Source organism: Manis pentadactyla, chromosome 10, assembly GCF_030020395.1.
Source record: "Manis pentadactyla isolate mManPen7 chromosome 10, mManPen7.hap1, whole genome shotgun sequence".
Taxonomy (NCBI): Eukaryota; Metazoa; Chordata; class Mammalia; order Pholidota; family Manidae; genus Manis; species Manis pentadactyla.
The window spans coordinates 101,582,181-101,601,202 of NC_080028.1; the positions used below are offsets into that span (position 1 = coordinate 101,582,181).

A 19,022-nucleotide genomic window follows, 5' to 3' on the forward strand; every position below is an offset into this window, starting at 1 on the left:
TGCAGGTGGGGAGCGCCGGGCTCTGGAGCTCTGTGCCATAGGTGCCCCAGCGGACCTCTGGATAATAACACCGAGGTCTGTTGGCTGATTACAACGTGCAATATTTTAAGCCTGAAGTAAGGCACAAGTGTTGGTGTTCTGCCAGAGAGTGGGGTTCAGGGAACCCGTTGGATGCACCCCTCCTGGCTCTAGCACTGCTGGCCTTGCTTGCACAGAGGCAGACCTTTAAAGTTAACTCAGTATCTGTGCTCAACTGGTACCTGGACCAAGTTTCCTAACACAACTTGTAATTTTTAAAAATTGGTAACAGTTTCAGCAAATACACTCATCTGGGTGAAACTTTCAAAAGACTTTTTATGGGTCAGCTCAAACACTCTGACAAATGTCACTCTTTGAGTGTGGAAGACTGTAAAATGGAATGGCTGTCAAGACTGTCTCATCTTCCAATTTTGAGTTTCCAGAAAAACATTCTGAAGGATTTTTGAACCAACTTGTTCTTTTTTCAATCAATAGAGCAGCAAGAAGCTTTTTTGTCCCTTCTATATTCTCAGTGTTTCTGCTTCCTGGATTCCCACCCAAATATGCTGTCTTCTGGTTCTGCCAGAACCAGCTGGCAATGTCTAGGCTTAAAATTTATATTGTTTCTTTTTTTCTGTGCCTACCATTCCTCCTTGGGCCCCAAGTCCTTGTTCTGGTGGCGCTCTGGACAAGAAGGCCTTCTGGATGCAGAGCCAACTAGAGCACCAGCAGCTACGGCATGCATGTGGAGGCTGCACAGGCAAGCCTGCCGTTAACCCTTTCCTGATGCAGTGCACATTGACAAGGACACCCTGTCCTTTTAAACAGGATGAGCAGGTTCCCTGCCTGCTGGACGTCTTATCCAGTCAGACATTCACAGCAGATGATATTGCTTCCAGTTCTCTCACTTCCCAACCTGTCTTCTTACGTACCAGTGATGGGTCTGACTGCATCCAATGGTCTGTTTCCTGGCTACAGAGCTTTATGGGATGTTCTCCAGGGTTTTTGTCTGTTTAACAGACAACAATGGGGTTTATTTAGTAAAGAATTCAGCCAGGAGTCTTCTTTCTTTTCTGGAAGTTCTCCTCTTTTGCCATGTTTCATTTATAAACACCCCCTGGAAAGTGAATCTGGTATCCAGCTGGACCTGGCTGTGGTCGGGATGAGGCACTGTCCTTGCCTCTTCTTTCAGTAAATGAAATACAGGAAAACACCCAAATAATGAAGAGCGCTGAGGGGATGCTTGACAGATGCTCCTAGAATTTGCTGCCCACTATCACCTGTCAGTTACAGGAATCTCCCTCCCACCTCATCTACCAACATAAAGGGGTTAAAGGGGTTAGTTGTGTTCTCCTACAGATGAGAGGAGAGGGTTTCCTTCATTTCTGCAAGATGTCCTTTCCTCTTCCAGAGATCCAGCATGGGCCTTCTGCTCACCCCACCCTGTACTCTTACCCAAGGGACTAAATTGCCCCCAAAACCAGCCTCCTCACCCATGACTGTGTCACAGCCCAGTGAGTTTCTCCCCTCTCTTAATCCCCCATACAATTTGTCACCTCATCCCCAAAGAGCTTCATCCACTTAAGTGGCTTTAATTTCTAAGGACTTTATAGCTCAGGTGCTCTGAGCTAGAACTGATTTTCAGTATTTCCATTTGTGGTTAGACCACATGTTCAATTATCCTTCCTAAACTTTTCTTGGAAAATTAGATCACAATCACAAATTGTTAGGATTCCCAATCTAGTTCTTCTGACTCTCTATCATCCATCCGTCACATCCACCTAGATGTCCCATAGGGCCTGCACACTGAGTGTGTCCCAACTACACCCAGACTGACCCTAGACCTGTATTCCACCTTTTGGTTATGTTGTCACCTCTACCCACCACCTAACCCCGTTAGCCCACAGATGCTCTGTGACGTGTCCCTAGACTCTCCCCTTATTGCTACCTCCACTACCTGGATGTAGGCTTTCATAATTCCTTGCCTTCTTCCCAGTTTCCTTCATCTTTGATTCTAGGCCATCCATCACAAAACCCTCAAACAGAACTTCTGAAATCACAGATCTACTCAAATAACACCCCTTCCTGAAATAGTTCTGTGGTTCCCCAATGCTTGGAATATCATTGTCTGAGTGCCTTGACTTAGCAATTGAAACTTCTGGAGTTCAGCTCCCAATTTAGTCTTCTAGGCTTAGGCCCCACCTCAATATACTGTAGTATAACCATGCAGAACACCTCATATGTTCTCAAACTCTTATACTCTTTTTCCTTTTTGAATTCTATTTCTTCTTCCTGGAATGTCCTTATCCATTTTCTGCATGAATGCTCATCTATTAAGATTGAGCGCAACTGTCCCCTCTACAAGACTGACCTGACTCCAGCAGGTATTTTCTGTCCCATTTCACTGGGCTGCACAGCCAGGTCTTGGGCCTTCCTCAGGGGCACCAAACTCAGTCATGTCCACTTTATATTTGATTGAGCGATGAGCTCCAAAGGTGGAGCCTGTGCTTATCTTTGCAACCCCTTCAACACCCAGCTGGCTACCTCTTACAGAACAGGCATGCTACAAACATCTGAATGGAAGTATATATATGTTTATATGTTGGATAGATGGATAAATCAATCAACTATAATCACAACAGGCACAACAGGCATAAGATTTGATGAGATAAGAATAATTTCTTTTTTTAAAGGAAAAGGTGAAACCTGGTCAACTTCTTTCTTTAATCCTAAACTCTGAGGAGGGGTATATAGAATTTGACTGAAAAGCAGATTCCACAGCAAAATACACATTATTTTTTCAAGTACTCATGAAACATTCACCAAGATTAATCATATTCTGGACAATAAAACTAATTTTAATAAATTTAAGACAATTTAAATCATATAATGTATGTTGTCTATCAATAATGAAATCAAGCAAGAAATCAACAGCAGAAAGACAACAGGGAAGTCTGCATACACGTGGAAATCACACAGCACACTACTAATAAATAATCATGGGTCAAAGAAGAAATCTCAAAAGAAATAAAAATACATAGAACTGAATGAAAATGAAGCACAACATATCAAAATATGTGGAATGCAGCCAAAGCAATGTGGAAAGGAAAATTTATAGAACAAATGCTTGTAATAGAAATGAAGACAGGCCTTAAATCAATAAGCACAGACCTCAAGAAATTTAAAAAAAGAAGGCCAAAATAATTCCAAAGTGAGTGGGAAGAAAGAAATAAAAAAAGCATAAAGCAATGAAATTGAAAATAGGAAAAAAAAATAGAGGAATATCAATGAAACAAGAGCATGGTTCTTCAAAAACCTCAATAAAATTGATAAATCTCTAGAAAGAATGGCAAAAACAATAATAAAAAAGAGATCACCAATATCAAGCATGAAATAGGAAACATGACCACATATCCTGCAGCTGTTAAAAAGATACAGAGTACTACCAACAATTTTACACTCACAAATTGAACAACTTAGAGGATCAATTCTTTAAAAACCATAAACTACCAAACTCAACCAAGATGAAATACACAACTGAATAGTACTATAACTATCAAAGAAATTAAATTTATAATTAAAGATCTCCCCAAAAGGAAATTTCCAGGCACAGATGATTTCACTGGAAAATTCTACCAATATTTAAAGAAGAATTAATAACAGTTTTACACAATCTATTTCAGAAAGTAGAGAAGGGAACACTTCCAAACTTATTTTGTGAGGCCAGTGTTATCCTGATATCAAAATCAGATAAAGACAGTAAATACAGAAAAAGACCAATATGTTAATGATGTTAGATGCAAAAAAATCCTCCAAAAAGTATTAGCAAACTGAATCCAACAACATAAAAAATGATTATACACTATCACCAAGTGGGATTTATTCCAAGTATGTAAGGCTAGTTTAACATTTGAAAATCAATCTACCATACCAATCAACAAGCTAAAAGAAAAATCATATGATCATATCAGTTGATTCAGTAAAAGTATGAAAAAAACCCAACATTTATTTATAACAAAAACTCAGCAAGTTACTAACAGAAGGAATTACCTCAACTTGATTAAAAAAAACAGCTGTAAAAAATTCATACTTAACAGTGAAAGATTAAATGCTTTCCCTTTAACATCAAGAACAAGGCAAGAATGTCTGTTGTCACCACACTTATTCAACACAGTACTAGAAATTCTAGACACAGAAATAGGGCAAGAAAAAGAAATAAAATGTATATAGATTAGAAAGGAATAAAAGGAAGGGGTGGGTATGGCTTTGGGTGTTAGAATGATTCAGTATCTTGATTGTTGTGGTAGAAACAAAAATCTACTCATGTGCATGTGATAAATTGTAGAAAACTATATATACACACACAGGAGAAAAATATAAAGTAGAAAATTCAGATCAGTGGGTTGCATCAATAATTATCTGGGTTGTGATATTATACTATACTTTGCAAATGTTACCACTGGGGGAAACCGGGTAAAGTATACATGGAATTGAAGGATTATTCTTACAACTGCATGTGAATCTGTAACTATCTTAATAAAAATTTCAATTAAGCAAAAAGCAGACATCAAATCAAAGGCAGATTATTAGAGGAACTTCTAGGATCAGTTATCTTTTATTTTACCTTTTTATGGGGTTATCTTTTATTTTACCTTTTTATGGGGTTATCTTTTATTTTACCTTTTTATGGGGAAGGTCAGTGGTCTCAGAGAGTCAGAAATCCATGTGTCACTAATTTTACATAGAAGTCAGTGGCAAGAGGTTTACAGTAGAGTGGGAGAATGAATGCCAGGCTGCTAAGGATTATGGAGATGTAAGAGGCTAGGAGGTAAAAGTAATGATTTATACTGAAAGGAAATGAGCTAACTGGGCAACTCAATGAAGCAGCACAGGCAAAGAGTTGCCACTTCTTGGTGAGGAAGATCTGGGCATATTTGTGGGCTGAGAAAAGGCCAGAGTCTTCATCCTTGAGACAGGAGGGAAGAGGAGCAAGGGTGAGAACAGAGTGGGACTCTGAGATGGAAGGGAAAGTGAGGAGGCCCTGGGTGACCTTGACCTCTGTAAATGTCATCTGCTGAGAGGACAGTGAAGCTGAGTCCCAGGGGGCAGGGTGAAGAAGAGTGGTGGATTGCTGCACCCAGCAGAGATCAGTACAGAAGGCCAGACCACGCCAGAGTCCGCTTGAGATGGGACTGGGGGAAGCAGGAGCAGAGACAAATGGCAGCCCTAGAGGATTTCTTCTTAAACTTGTACTAGCTTTGGTTCTCATTACAAAGAGAGTACACAATCATTGTAGAAATGAGAATATGTAACAACATACAAATTAAAATATAAAACATGTTCCTAAACACACCATATAGAGATAATAACTGTCAAAATTATAACATCTTCTTCAAGGTCTTTCCTCAGCTTATATAGTTTTATACAAGGGTATTTTTATAAAATTTGGATCTTATATAGCTCTGTATACTATTTTTTCATTTAACATTAGGTCAGGACCATTTTCCTTCAAAAATTTTTTTTTAATAATGACAAAATATTTAGTATACTGTCATCCCATATCCCATAATTTTTCCAATTATTCCCCTTTGGAACATCTGAATGCTTTTCCTTTCTTTCAATTACAAATAACTGCAGTGAATCTCTGTGTATATAAATCCATGTGCACATTTGGGATCATTTTCTCAGGGCAACTTCATTAGACAGTATGTCCCAGAAGCATCAGTTGGCCTGAGGGCAGAGAAGGGGTGGGTTTGAGTGGGCCCAGGAGATAATGGACAGTCAAGAGGCTTAGAGGGGCCAGGTAAAATGCCCTGCGGAGGGGGAGGCGAGGCACAGGTTGGGAAGCATTAAGGAAAATAGGTAAGGGGATTAGAAGTTGAAATTTGGGTGAAGAGGAGTCCAGCAAGACCAAAGGCTGCCCACTCAGTCAGGACTAGACCGTGTCTCTTGCCCTCAGAGTTTCCTTCTCCTAGCCAGGCTTCCTTCCATCTTTCATGGACCACCTTCTACCAAGCACTATTAATTCTTTCAGTGCCTTATCTCCCTTGGGCAAACTGACTGCAGATACTCTTGAGAATATAGAGTTTCCTAATGACCCTTCCCTGCCCTCAACCAATGCTGGACATGGCTGTGGTCCATACCTCTTTGACAACTAACTTATGGCTACTGATAAGACATGTGGTAAGAGTTAGTACTCACTGTCTTCATGCGTCCATATGAGCTGAGGTGCACTTGGAGGCCCATCCCCTGGAGTGGTGAAGCACAGAACTGACGTGAAGTAAGCAGTGAATTTCTTCAAGTTAGCTATATACCCTTGGTGGACTCCATGGAAATCTGGAGCAATGGTGACTACAGTGATAGCCTCAGGGTCATCAGCAGGCCACGCTAGAAGCTGGGATGGAACAAGTTGAAAAAGAGATCCTTTTTAATTGCATTTCTTCACTCTCAAGTCTGTATCAGAATTTCAGTTTGCAATTAATATGTCTTCAAAGAAAGGAAAGTCATAATTAAGAAATTCCATAAAGCCTACATTTTATAATCTCACTTTAAAATATTGAGTTTAAAAGATATCTCATAGGTTATTGAAACCAAATGTGTACATTTATATATTTTATACATGTGCATATAAATACCTACTTTAACTCATATTGGAAAAATTCACACTCCTTAACCTTTACCATCTCTTCATTTAAACATGACACAGATCACGTATGTTTTTTAACAATAAGGATGATGATGACGCCATCTTCATTCAAGTGAATGAGTACAATGAAACCTAAATACAAGCATTTTTCCAGATAGGTACCTACTCTAACTCTAAAAGAAGTCCTTGATTCAATGAGAACAATCTTAATTATTTATACTTTATGTTATACCAGTTTTCTGAAAAAGATTTTAGGAGATTGATTACAATTTAAAAGAAATATAGTATATATATAAATATATATATATATATTCCAAGGGATATTTTTAGTGCTTGGGCAAAACTATATATGAGTGTAACTTTTAATTCATTTGACACCAAAAATTTCCAGGGTTAATTAGGTCTGAAAGTTGGCCTGCTGCAGGACACAAAGAGGCATATTTACACAGCTCAAACCAACAACCAAGCCACTGAATGAAACCCCAGTCTTCCCAATTAGACCTGACAGGAGAGTCAAGAGGGCAAAATCATCATGGTTGATCAATATGATTTTCTTTCAAAAAAGCTTCTGACTGGAGATACCTCTGAGGAAAAAGAAAAGACAGGACAAATTCTAGCTACATATGCTTTTCTACTGAGAAAAAAAAAAGGTGTTTTAATAAGTTGACTCCAAATGGAAAAAAACTACTCATGTACCTAAGGAAATTACACTCTCTGAATCTGAAATTGCCAAGGATTCAAGCAGACCGGGTGGAATCCCTTCTCTGCAAAGATCATTCCTGAGTTTACCTGCCGTTGCTGAAGATGAGTGAATGTGTGGTAGGTAAGATGAAGATGGGCTCCAACCATGGGAAGCTAATCTAAAAGGTAAGATGAGCTATGCTTTTGGACACTGTATCCAAATACATCTATGTAGGTTAACATTCTGGTAGCTAAGGACAAAGGGAAATTGGATGGTGAATTTGTCTGTGCCTCTAATTCAGTCCAGGTAGGTGCTCTCAATCAATTGGTCTCAGTTCTATAAACAGAACTCTCCTTACAGTAGAGGGGGCAAGGAATAAATATTCTTACTTGAGGGAAGTATCATTCAATTACATCCAGTGCCCTTTGTTTTAAGTCTGTGTTCTTCTGAAAGGACACCCTTCCAGGAAGAAGTGGTTCGTATATATGCTGATTCCAGGCCACTGAGATAGGTCTCCCACTGGTAAATTTTGAAGTGAATATGGACTTTCTCATAAGAACTTGCTCTACTGTGCATGAAATAGTCTCTTGAAAATGAATAATCTGAGTTTCTGAACCAGTATAGCTGATGGATGAATGGTGACCCCACTGAGGTCAATATGCCCTGTAACTTGATGCAATGAGTTCCTGATAAAATGAGGGTTGGGGAGCCTCCCCACTGACCACAAAACCATGAGTACCAGAACAGCCACCCAGGGGCCTTAGGCAGGCTGTGTACCTTGTATCCCTGGTTGATGCCATTGATGAACTGCTGAGGCGCAGGGTTCCACAGGAACTGAATGGTCGTGGAGTTCACAGCTTGTGCCTGCACGTTCTGCGGGGGTGCAGTAGGCACTGGGCCCAGGCAGTCACGGGAGAAGCACAATAGGAGGAGACACAGCAGGGAGAAGAGGTGAAAAAGGAACCTTTAGCGGCCACTCATGAGTCACAGGCAATCACAGCACCGAGAACAGGGAAGAGTGATGCATGTTTTTGGAAGTTCGTCAGCATTACAAAGAAAGTGAATTGGGCTATTTTGCATTTTCTGTTGTTGAACTCTTTAAGGCAGGACAGAAAAGTGGACTAGATAATCTCATTACAGGGGCTAGCCTTTCCTAGGGATCCCAAGCTGGAGAACAAACAAAAGCATTCTCTATCTTTTTCAGTTGCCCAATATTTGAGATCAAGGCAAGGTTTCATCTAGACAGCCACCTCCCGCATCATATGCTACTACATTTCAAGCCCAATTATCCTTTATGTGGGGAAAAAAAAATCATCCCCTCCCATGTGTATTGTTGTTTATTTATTTGGAGGCTAAATTTTTCTTTGTCAGGGGGTCACTATTTAAAATTTTTTCCCATTTCTTTCTTTCTTTTATTGAACCCGATTATATAATCTGCCAATTCTAGGGGATACAGTCATGTAATTGAAACAGGCAAATAACTCCCTGGAGCAGTAAACACACAGGGCACCGTGACTGAATCTGCCCTGGGAAAGCAGGGGAGGCTTCTGATCAGGAGACATCTGTACTAGGTCTGAAAGAAAGGCAGACCTTTGAGAGGGAAAGGCCTTGTCACCTGGGAAAACAGAGTGAGCAAAGGCATGGCAGTATGAGAATTCTGGCATATGGTGAGAAACAGTGAGCATGGCAGACATGCGGGAGGGGGTGCAGGGCCGAGTGAGTGGAGAGGTCACTTTGGGCGTTGCCTCATATGCCAAATGCAGAGGGTGATGATGTACATGGTAGGCCTTGGGGAAGCAAAGGGGTTTTTGAAGAAGGTGTGATATGACATGGCGAGCTTTTTAAGGATGATAGCCCCAGTGGTCTCTAAAGAGGGGATTAGCTCACTGGCCATCAAACTTCCTGCACGGTCCACAGGAAGGTCCTGGATCTTCAGGAGTTTGTTTTAAAAGTAAGACACAGAAGCCCAAAGGATCCTTTGGCTCAAGATAAACCAAGACAAGAGTCTCCTTGCACAGAACACACCGGGACAGAGCACGGTCCTGTTAACAATGACCACACCTTGTATTATGCTCCTCTGCAAAAGCTCATATCATGAGGCAGGGATGGAGCAGACAATCCTTCTCAAGGCTGCTCTTCTGAGTCTTATTCTTTTCCCATCTGCTTTTGACCCTGGCTGTGATATCCTTGTTCCTTCCCTCCACAAGTCATCAAGAAAGTGTCCTACTTCCCCACTCAGCATGCTTGCACAATTTGTGGATTAGCATGGCCACAGGGATTGCTGTGCCTAGGTTTAGAATGTTGGAAAGAACATCACATCTAAGAACAAGAAAAAGCTGAACTAACTATAAAATCACACATTTTCTTAAGCCCATAGGAAAGATGAGGTCAACAGGGCAACCAAGTAGACTGAAATACAAGAAAAGAGGGGCCTTTTCAGGCATTAAGGATACGAGTGCTGGCTCACCTGCGACAGCATGAGAAAAAGATTCAATGGACACCATACAGTTGGATAAAGAAAATTCAGTTACAATTCTCTTTCTCTTTTTTTATTGGTATCATTAATATACAATCACATGAGCAACATTCAGCTACAATTCTTAATGAGTTGCTAAGGGTCAATGTGAGGTAGCATGGTAGTAGAGAATGTTTGGAAGCTGCAGAAATACACAAAAGATACAGTAAACACAGAGATGCAAAGACAAGAATTATAGCAACCTTCTCATCAGAACTATGTGAGCCAGAAGGTAATGGAGTGATATCTTTAAAGTACTGATAGAAAAATCTATTGTCCCAGAATTCTATATCCTGTGAAAATATCTTTTAGATATGAAGTAAAATAAAGACATTTTCAGAAAGACAATAACTGAGAGAATTCATTACTAGTAGACCTGTACTATAAAAAATGTTAAAGGAATTCAACATCAGACACCAAAATTTTAGATCTCTGCAAAGAAATGATGATTTTCAGAAATTGTTAAAATGAAGGTAAATATATTTTTTTCTTATTTTGGACTCACTCTCAAAGGTAATTGACTGTTTAAAGCAATAATAGTAGAAATTTATTGTGGGTTTATAATATATTTAAGAATAAAATGAATGGCCTCAAAAGCACACAGCATGGGAAGGAAGGATTGGAAGTATACTGTTATAAGGTTCTATACTGTTATAAGGTTCTTTCATTGCACATGTAGTATATTTCAAGATAGATAGTAATTAATTAATGATACATATTTTAAATTCCAGAGCAATCACTAACCAAGTTTGAAAAGATATAGTTAAGGCAAGAGTAGAAAAAAATAATGTAAATATAAAAATACCTAGTTAATACAAAATCAGGCAGGCAAAAAGAAAAGTCAAAAATACGAGAGAGAACAAACAGAAAACAATGAGCAAGATGGTAGATTTTAATCCTATCATATCAATAATTATGTTAAAAATAAACATAATAAGTCTATATATACCAATAAAAGATAAGTTGTCAGATAAGATGAAAAGTAAGACCTAGCTCTATGGTATCTAAAAGAATCCCACTTTAAATATGAAGACATAAATAGCTTAAAAGTAAAAGAATGTTAAAAATACATAAAACACTAATTAAAACAAATTTGGAGTGGTTATATTACTATCAGACAAAGTAGATACCCTATCAAGGAATAAAATCAATGATAAAGAGGAGAATTATACAATGATGAAGAAGATCTATTCACCACAAATACTTAACACCCTAAATGTGTATGCAACAGAACTTCAGGATATAAGAAGCAAAACTGGTAACAGTGAAAGGAGAAACAGACAAATCTACTATTGTAATCGGAGTCTTTAATATTCCTTTCTGAATAAGAGTAGACAGAGAAATCAGTAAGGAAATACAAGACCTGACTAATACCATCACGTATCTTGACCTACATGATATCTACTTAAAAATCCACCCAACAATAGCAGAATATACATTCTTTTCAACTGCACATGGAGCTTAACAGAGATAGACATATTTTGAGCCATAAAACAAAGCTAAACAAATTTAAAATAATGGAAATAACAAAAAATATGTTTTATGACCCCAACAGAATTAAACTTGAAATTAACAATAGAAAGATATGGAAAATCCCTAAAAAACTTAGAAATTAAACAATACACTTCAAAATAACATGAGTCAAAGAGGAAGTTACATGGAAAATTACAAAGCACTTTTAACTTAATGAAAATGAAAACAAACATATCAAAATTTATGGAATGCAGAAGTGTTAGAGGGAAACTTACAGCATTAGATGTTTATATTAGAACCTAAGCTTCTATCTTAAGAATATATAAGTTAATTAAACCAAAAAGGAGCAGATGGAAGGAAAGTGAGGAAGAAGAGCAGAAATCAAGGAAATGAAAATAGAAAAATAATAGAAAAAATCAATGAAAGAAAACGCTAGTTCTTTTCTAGTTCTTTTAAAAATGTCAATAAACCTCTACCCAGACTGATCAAGGATAAAAGAGAAATAATAAATTATCAATATTACCAATATAGAGTCACCTTTTCAAACCCTCCTGATAATAAGAGAATAAAAGAACATTTTGAGCATCTTTATGCTCATAAATTCAACAGCTCAGATGAAATGGATAAGTTCCCTAAAAGAACTCCAAAATCTACTCATGAAGAAATAGATAATCTGAGTAGTCCTATAGCTATTAAATATTTGAGTACATAATCAAAACCATCCAACAAAGAAAACACATAAGGTTCACTGATGAATTCTACTAAGCATTTGAAGAAGAAATAAAAGCAATTCTAAAGCATTTACTCTGACACCAAAATCAGAAAAAACATTAAAACAAAACTACAGACCAATATCCCTCATGAACACAGGTACAAAAAATCTCAATAAAATTTTAGAAAACTAAATTCAGCAATATATAAAAATCATAATTTTTTTATCAACTGGAATTTATTTTATAAATGCAAGACTAATATCTGAATATCAATTAGGGTAATTCAGCATATCAACAGAATAAAGGAAAAAATGTGATCTTCTTAATAGATTTAGAAAAAGCATTTGACAAAATTCAACATCCAATAGTAATAAAAAAAAAAAACTCCAAGTAGGAATTAAAAGGAACTTCCTAAACCGGCTAAGTGGCAACTATAAGACACCTACAACTGATATCTTACTTAACATGAAAGACTGAATGCTTTCCCCATAAGATCAGGAAAAAAACAAAGACGTCTTTCTCATCATTCCTATTCTGGAAGTGCAAGCCAGGACAATAGTGCAAGAAAAAGAAATAAAAGGCATACAGGTGGGAAAGGAACAGAAACCTCTCTCTATTCACAGACAGTATGATTGTCTTCATAGACAGGATACAAGATCAAAATACAGAAGTCAGTTACCTTCTAAACACGAGCAATGAACAATTAGAAACTGAAAATGAAAAGTAAGTACCATTTAAATAGCAATTAAAACATCAAATAGATATAAATTTAACAAACCCTGTGCAAGATTTGTATGCTGAAAACTAAAACAGTGATGAAAGAAACCAAAGACCTAAGTAAATGGAGAGTCATATGATGTTGATGGATTGGAAGACAACATAATAAAGATGTCAATTCTCCTCAAATTGAATTACAGGTTGAATCCAATTCAAATCAAAATCACAGCTAGCATTTTTTTATTGAAAAGTTGACTTTAAAATTTATACAGAAAAGCAAAGGAATTAGAATAGCCAAACTGAATTTGAAAAAAGAAAAAATTGGACAACCTTCACTACATGATCAAAATTAAGTATAAATCTACAGTAATTAAAACAGAATGTTATTGGAGAAAGGATGGACATACTGACCAGTGAAACAGAGAGTCCAGAATTTACTCACATAGGTATCAATTGGTTTTTGAAAAAGCACAAAGGCAATTCTGTAGAGAAAGGACAGTCTTCTCAACAAATGAGATATCCATACGCCAAAAAAATAACCCAAAAAAACCTGAATCCATACCTCACAGCATATATGAAAACTAACTCAAAATGGATAGAAATCCTAGGCTTATGTGTAAATTTATCATTTTAAAACTTGTAGGAAAAAATAGTTGTGATGTTAGGTTAGGCAAAGATTTCTTAGATATGATACCAAGGGCACTGTCCATAAAGGAAAATGATAAATCTGACTTTATCAAAATAGAAAACTTTTGCTTTTTATAAAAGACACCTATTAAGAAAAAGGAAGGACAGGCCACCAATTGAGATTTGCAAGACATATATGTGCTACAGGGCTTTTATTTAGAAGATAAAAAGAACTATCAAAACTCAATAATGAGAAAACCAAAAAACTCAAAAAAGTGGGCAAAAAGAATAAAATATTTCACCAAAGAAATCGTAATGATGGCAACTAAGCAGGTGAAATTAAAACATCAGAGTAATTAAAAGCATGACGTGATACCAGCATATACCTATTAGATGGGCTAAAGAGAACTACCACCACATTTTAGTGAAGATGTGAAGCAACAGACACTCTCATCCTTTTAGCTGGGAATGCAAAACAATAGAGCCACTTGTTAAAACAGTTTGGTAGTTTTTACAAGTTAAACATTCACCAGCCATATGACCCAACAATCTTGTCTAGGTATTTATGCAACAGAGTGCAAGCTTAGTTCACATAAGAAATGTGGATTGGATACTGCTCAGCAATAAAAGGGAAGCAACTAATCCCTGCCACAAAGGTGGCTCTCAGATGCCTTATCCTAAGGGAAAGAGACCAGGATTCCTAATTATATGATATTCTGTAGAAGAGGAGAAAACATCAATGGTTGCCAAGGGCTGGGGGTAGGGGCAGAGCTTTGAGTACAAAGGGGTAGCACCAGGGAATTTTGGAGGTGATAGGAATATTCTATTATCTCAATCCTGGTGGTGATTGCAGACTGTATATGTTTGTCAAAACTTATGGAACTGTATGGTAACAAGGGGAAACTTTTAATAATTTTATGTTTCATACAATAAACCTAACTTTAAAAAACATTGCAAATTCTTTGATGCTTTTTCCCATGGAGGAGGGGTTATCTGTGTTTGGGTCGTTAGCATGCAGACTTTGACTGCTTTGACCAATAATGCATGACCCAGGCCTTAATGAACTAGAAGCTTCTGCTCCTAATCTCTAGGACCATCCTTTTCGGGAGCCCTGAGCAGCCATGGAAGAAGTCTGGCGACCCTGAGACCACCACACTGGGGAGGCTGCATGCAGGTGCTCTGATCCCTAGTCCTGGGGAGCCCAGCTCAGAGCATTCCTTGCCAAGGCACCAATATGGTAGTGAGTCCCTCATCCCACTGTGCCTCCACCTGCCGGCTGACTGATGCCGCTGGGCACCAGTGGCCACCCAGCCAGCCCCGCCAAGCCCCCGGCTCACAGAGCCACGAGATGGGATGTACTGTTTATTGTCTCAATGCAAGTTCATCATGCAGCTACCCAGGATAGTCTCCGCGGAGAGAAGGAAAGAAAGGAAGAGAGAAAGAGGAGGAAAAGGGGGAGAGAAGAGAAATATGAGGCGCTATTGGGAAGAGGCTTGGTTTTTCCTTTTAAAACCCACATTATCTGGGTGTAGGAGGACACCTGTTTCTTTGCAGGCTTTGTTCAGAGATTTCAGAGCTCAATTACTGACTTGGGTATTCCATAAAACTTCATACCAAATATTACTATATTCTCTAAAATAAGGCCACACTGATAAAACACTTTTTTAAAAATGACATTTTGCATGAACTAAACTAGAAATAATTTCCTGTCGTTCTAACAAGACATTGCATCTTCATTTTGCTTTGGTGCAATGTAACAGTCACGTTAAGAGGTGTCCCTTCCTGGTTCTGTTCCTTCATCCTCAAGTCAGGGCTTCTCTGCGACCCACCATGCTCTCAGAAAACACACACCAGGACTGTGTCCCCCCGCTGACCCAGTTAAAGAGGCAACTCCTTCTCAATTCCTGGGCTTGTAATAGTGAAAAAGTTGGCAGTTCTGCCTTCATGTTGTATCTGCCTACTTTGCTGCTTAATCTTTGGGTCAAAAAGCTTCTGGTTAGCCCTGCAGACCTGCATGTAGGCTGGTTAATCATCGAACAGAGTTTTCCTTGTGACTTCAAATTCAATGCAACTGCCTGAGATTCGCCTCCCCCGAGGAGCTGGAGGTGCGCAGAGTGACGGCTGATTGCCAAGGACTGACAGGGACATCATGGCTGGGCCCGGGTCAGCAGAGTCACTGCAGTCAACCAGTCAAGGACAGGTGCTCCATGGGTTTCCTAAGACCCCTGTTGATATCCAGATGGCTGAAGTCCATCATCACCCCCTCACCTCACCTTCTGTCCCCTTTCCCTAATACCAGAGAAACTTGAAATCAACCCTAAGTTAAGAGGGTGCATTAGGACATTAGTCTGTCATCTTCTTGGTCTTTCCAAATAAAATCATTTTCCTGGCCCCAACACCTTGTCTCTTGACTTATTGGCAGGTCATGTAGCCAGTGGCACAGGTTGGACCAACAAGACAGCACAAAATGCTCACACAGGCATGGCTCTGGCTGTGCCACTCTCTGTCTCAGCTCAGACCCTCTCCATCTCCAAGCCATGGGACAGAGCTTCTGTGGCCCCGGCTGCCTTGTGCCACCCTGGCTCTATTCAAAATGTCACCACTTCTCTGTTCTTTTCTGTTCCCTGATCAGCTAACTTCTCTTTCCCCCGATTGTTATAATCAGAATGAATCACAAATTTGTGGACAATGGAATTAAAAATTCTTGACAGTGTTTTCAATAAAGGAATCGTTATGGCTGAAAGGTCTTAATTACTGAGGGTTATGTAACCCTGCCCTTTGAAGAAAGACAAGGGCTTAGTCTCTGAGATGTTGGTTCTCTGCAGAAAAGTGGAGGCCTGGGTTCAGAGCTAGGCTTCAGTCTTCACAGGAGCTCTTAGGTGGAAGCAGTGGCCTCCTGCTGCTCCCAATGAGGCCTCCAGGGACATTTCTCCCCAGAAAATTAGCATTTAAAGTGCATCTTTCTCTGCCCCAAACTACAGGCCTTCAAGAGGCCTGGTAAAGTGACAGGTGTTCCGTTCTTCTGTGGTTTTCATTACTCAAAAAAATCAATTTTCAGTGGATAATTTCCCCAGCACAGACCACAGCATGTACTGTCTTAAATTCGGCAAGGCCGGAGGGGGAGCCAAGATGGCGGTGTGAGTAGAGCAGCAGAAATCTCCTCCCAAAACCACATATATCTATGAAAATATAACAAAGACAACTCTTCCTAGAATAAAGACCAGAGGACACAGGACAATATCCAGACCACATCTGCACCTGAGAGAACCCAGCGCCTCGCGAAGGGGGTAAGATACAAGCCCCGGCCCCGCGGGAGCCGAGCACCCCTCCCCCCAGCTCCGGGCGGGAGAAGAATAGGCAGAGCGGGAGGGAGACGGAGCCCAGAACTGCCGAACACCCAGCCCCAGCCATCCGGGCCAGAGTGCAGACACAGTGAGTGCGCAGGGGGCCCTGGATAATAGGGAAACAGGGCAGCAAGAACAGCGAGTGGGCACCGGAGGCCTGGCGCTGGAGGACACCAGAAAAGCGAGCGACCCTTTTCTTTTTTTTTTTTCTGTTTTGTTTTGGCGAGCACTTTTTGGAAGTCTTAAAGGGATAGGGACCCCAATACTAGGGAAACAGGGCAGCAAGACCGGTGAGCAGATGCCTGAGGCTGGCGCCGGAGAATAAAGAAAAACGAGCGGCCACCTTTTTTTTTTTAATTTAAAAATTTTCTTTTTTTTTTTGTGGTTGTTGTTTTGTTTTGGCGGGTGCTTTTTGGAAGTCTTAAAGGGGCAGGGCGGGACACTTAATCCAGAGGTAGGGAATCCGGGGATCTCTGGGCACCCTAACCCCTGGGCTGCAGGGAGCAGGGAGGCCCCTTACAGAGATAAATAGCCTCCCAGCCGCTCCCCCTCCAATGCGACTCCACCACCTTGGAGCAGCTGCCCGAGCCAGGCCATGCCCACAGCAACAGCGGAGATAAACTCCATAGCAGCAGGGCAGGAAGCAGAAACCCTGTCTGCGCACAGCTGCGCAGCACAAGCCACTAGAGGTCGCTGTTCTCCCAGGAGAGGAGGGCCACAAACCAACAAGAAGGGAAGTTCTTCCAGCCATCACTTGTCCCAGCTCTGCAAACTATTCCTATCACCATGAAAAGGCAAAACTACAGGCAGACAAAGATCACAGAGACAACACCAGAGAAGGAGACAGACCTAACCAGTCTTACTGAAAAAGAATTCAAAATAAAAATCATAAACATGCTGACAGAGATGCAGACAAATATGCAAGAGAAATGGGATGAAGTCCGGAGGGAGATCACAGATGCCAGAAAGGAGATCGCAGAAATGAAACAAACTCTAGAAGGGTTTATAAGCAGAATGGATAGGATGCAAGAGGCCATTGATGGAACTGAAACCAGAGAACAGGAACGCATAGAAGCTGACATAGAGAGAGACAAAAGGATCTCCAGGAATGAAACAATATTAAGAGAACTGTGTGACCAATCCAAAAGGAACAATATCCATATTATAGGGGTACCAGAAGAAGAAGAGAGAGGAAAAGAGATGGAAAGTATCTTAGAAGAAATAATTGCTGAAAACTTCCCCAAACTGGGGGAGGAAATAATTGAACAGACCACGGAAATACACAGAACCCCCAACAGAAGGGATCCAAGGAGGACAACACCAAGACACATAATAATTAAAATGGCAAGATCAAGGACAAGGAAAGAGTTTTAAAGGCAGCTAGAGAGAAAAAGGTCACCTATAAAGGAAAACCTATCAGGCTAATGTCAGACTTCTCGACAGAAACCCTACAGGCCAGAAGGGAGTGGCATGATATATTTAATACAATGAAACAGAAGGGCCTTGAATCAAGGATACTGTATCCAGCACGACTATCATTCAAATATGATGGTGGGATTAAACAATTCCCAGACAAACAAAAGCTGAGGGAATTTGCTTTCCACAAACCACCTCTACAGAACATCATACAGGGACTGCTCTAGATGGGAGCACTCCTAGAAAGAGCACAGCACAAAACACCCAACATATGAAGAATCGAGGAGGAGGAACAAGAAGGGAGAGAAGAAAAGAATCTCCAGACAGTGTATATAACAGCTCAATAAGCGAGCTAAGTTAGGCAGTAAGATACTAAAGAGGCTAACCTTGAACCTTTGGTAACCACGAATTTAAAGCCTTCAATGGCAATAAGTACATATCTTTCAATAGTCACCCATGTTAATGGGTTGAATGCACCAGTCAAAAGACACAGAGAAATAGAATGGATAAAAAAGCAAGACCCATCAACATGCTGCTTACAAGAAACTCACCTCAAACCCAAAGACATGTACAGACTAAAAGTCAAGGGATGGAATAACATATTTCAAGCAAACAACAGCAAGAAGAAAGCAGGGGTTGCAGTACTAATATCAGACAAAATAGACTTCAAAACAAAGAAAGTAACAAGAGATAAAGAAGGACACTACATAATAATAAAGGGCTCAGTCCAACAAGAGGATATAACCATTCTAAATATATATGCACCCAACACAGGAGCACCAGCATATGTGAAACAAATACTAACAGAACTAAAGGGGGAAATAGACTGCAATGCATTCATTCTAGGAGACTTCAACACACCACTCACCCC

At 39.8% G+C, this 19,022-nt stretch overlaps 1 protein-coding gene across 3 annotated transcripts in view; it reads right to left on the minus strand.

Moving 5' to 3' along the window:
* The window catches only part of SDK1 (sidekick cell adhesion molecule 1), a 1,051,799-nt gene that overhangs the window by 139,955 nt on the left and 892,822 nt on the right, over positions 1–19,022 (minus strand). For all 3 annotated transcript variants that reach the window (XM_057487434.1, XM_036932860.2, XM_036932859.2), the window contains 2 exons: positions 8,124–8,239; positions 6,220–6,412 (listed from right to left, as the gene is read on the minus strand). In XM_057487434.1, coding sequence (XP_057343417.1) covers positions 6,220–6,412; positions 8,124–8,239 — 309 coding nt within the window. The remainder of the gene's footprint in view (positions 1–6,219; positions 6,413–8,123; positions 8,240–19,022) is intronic.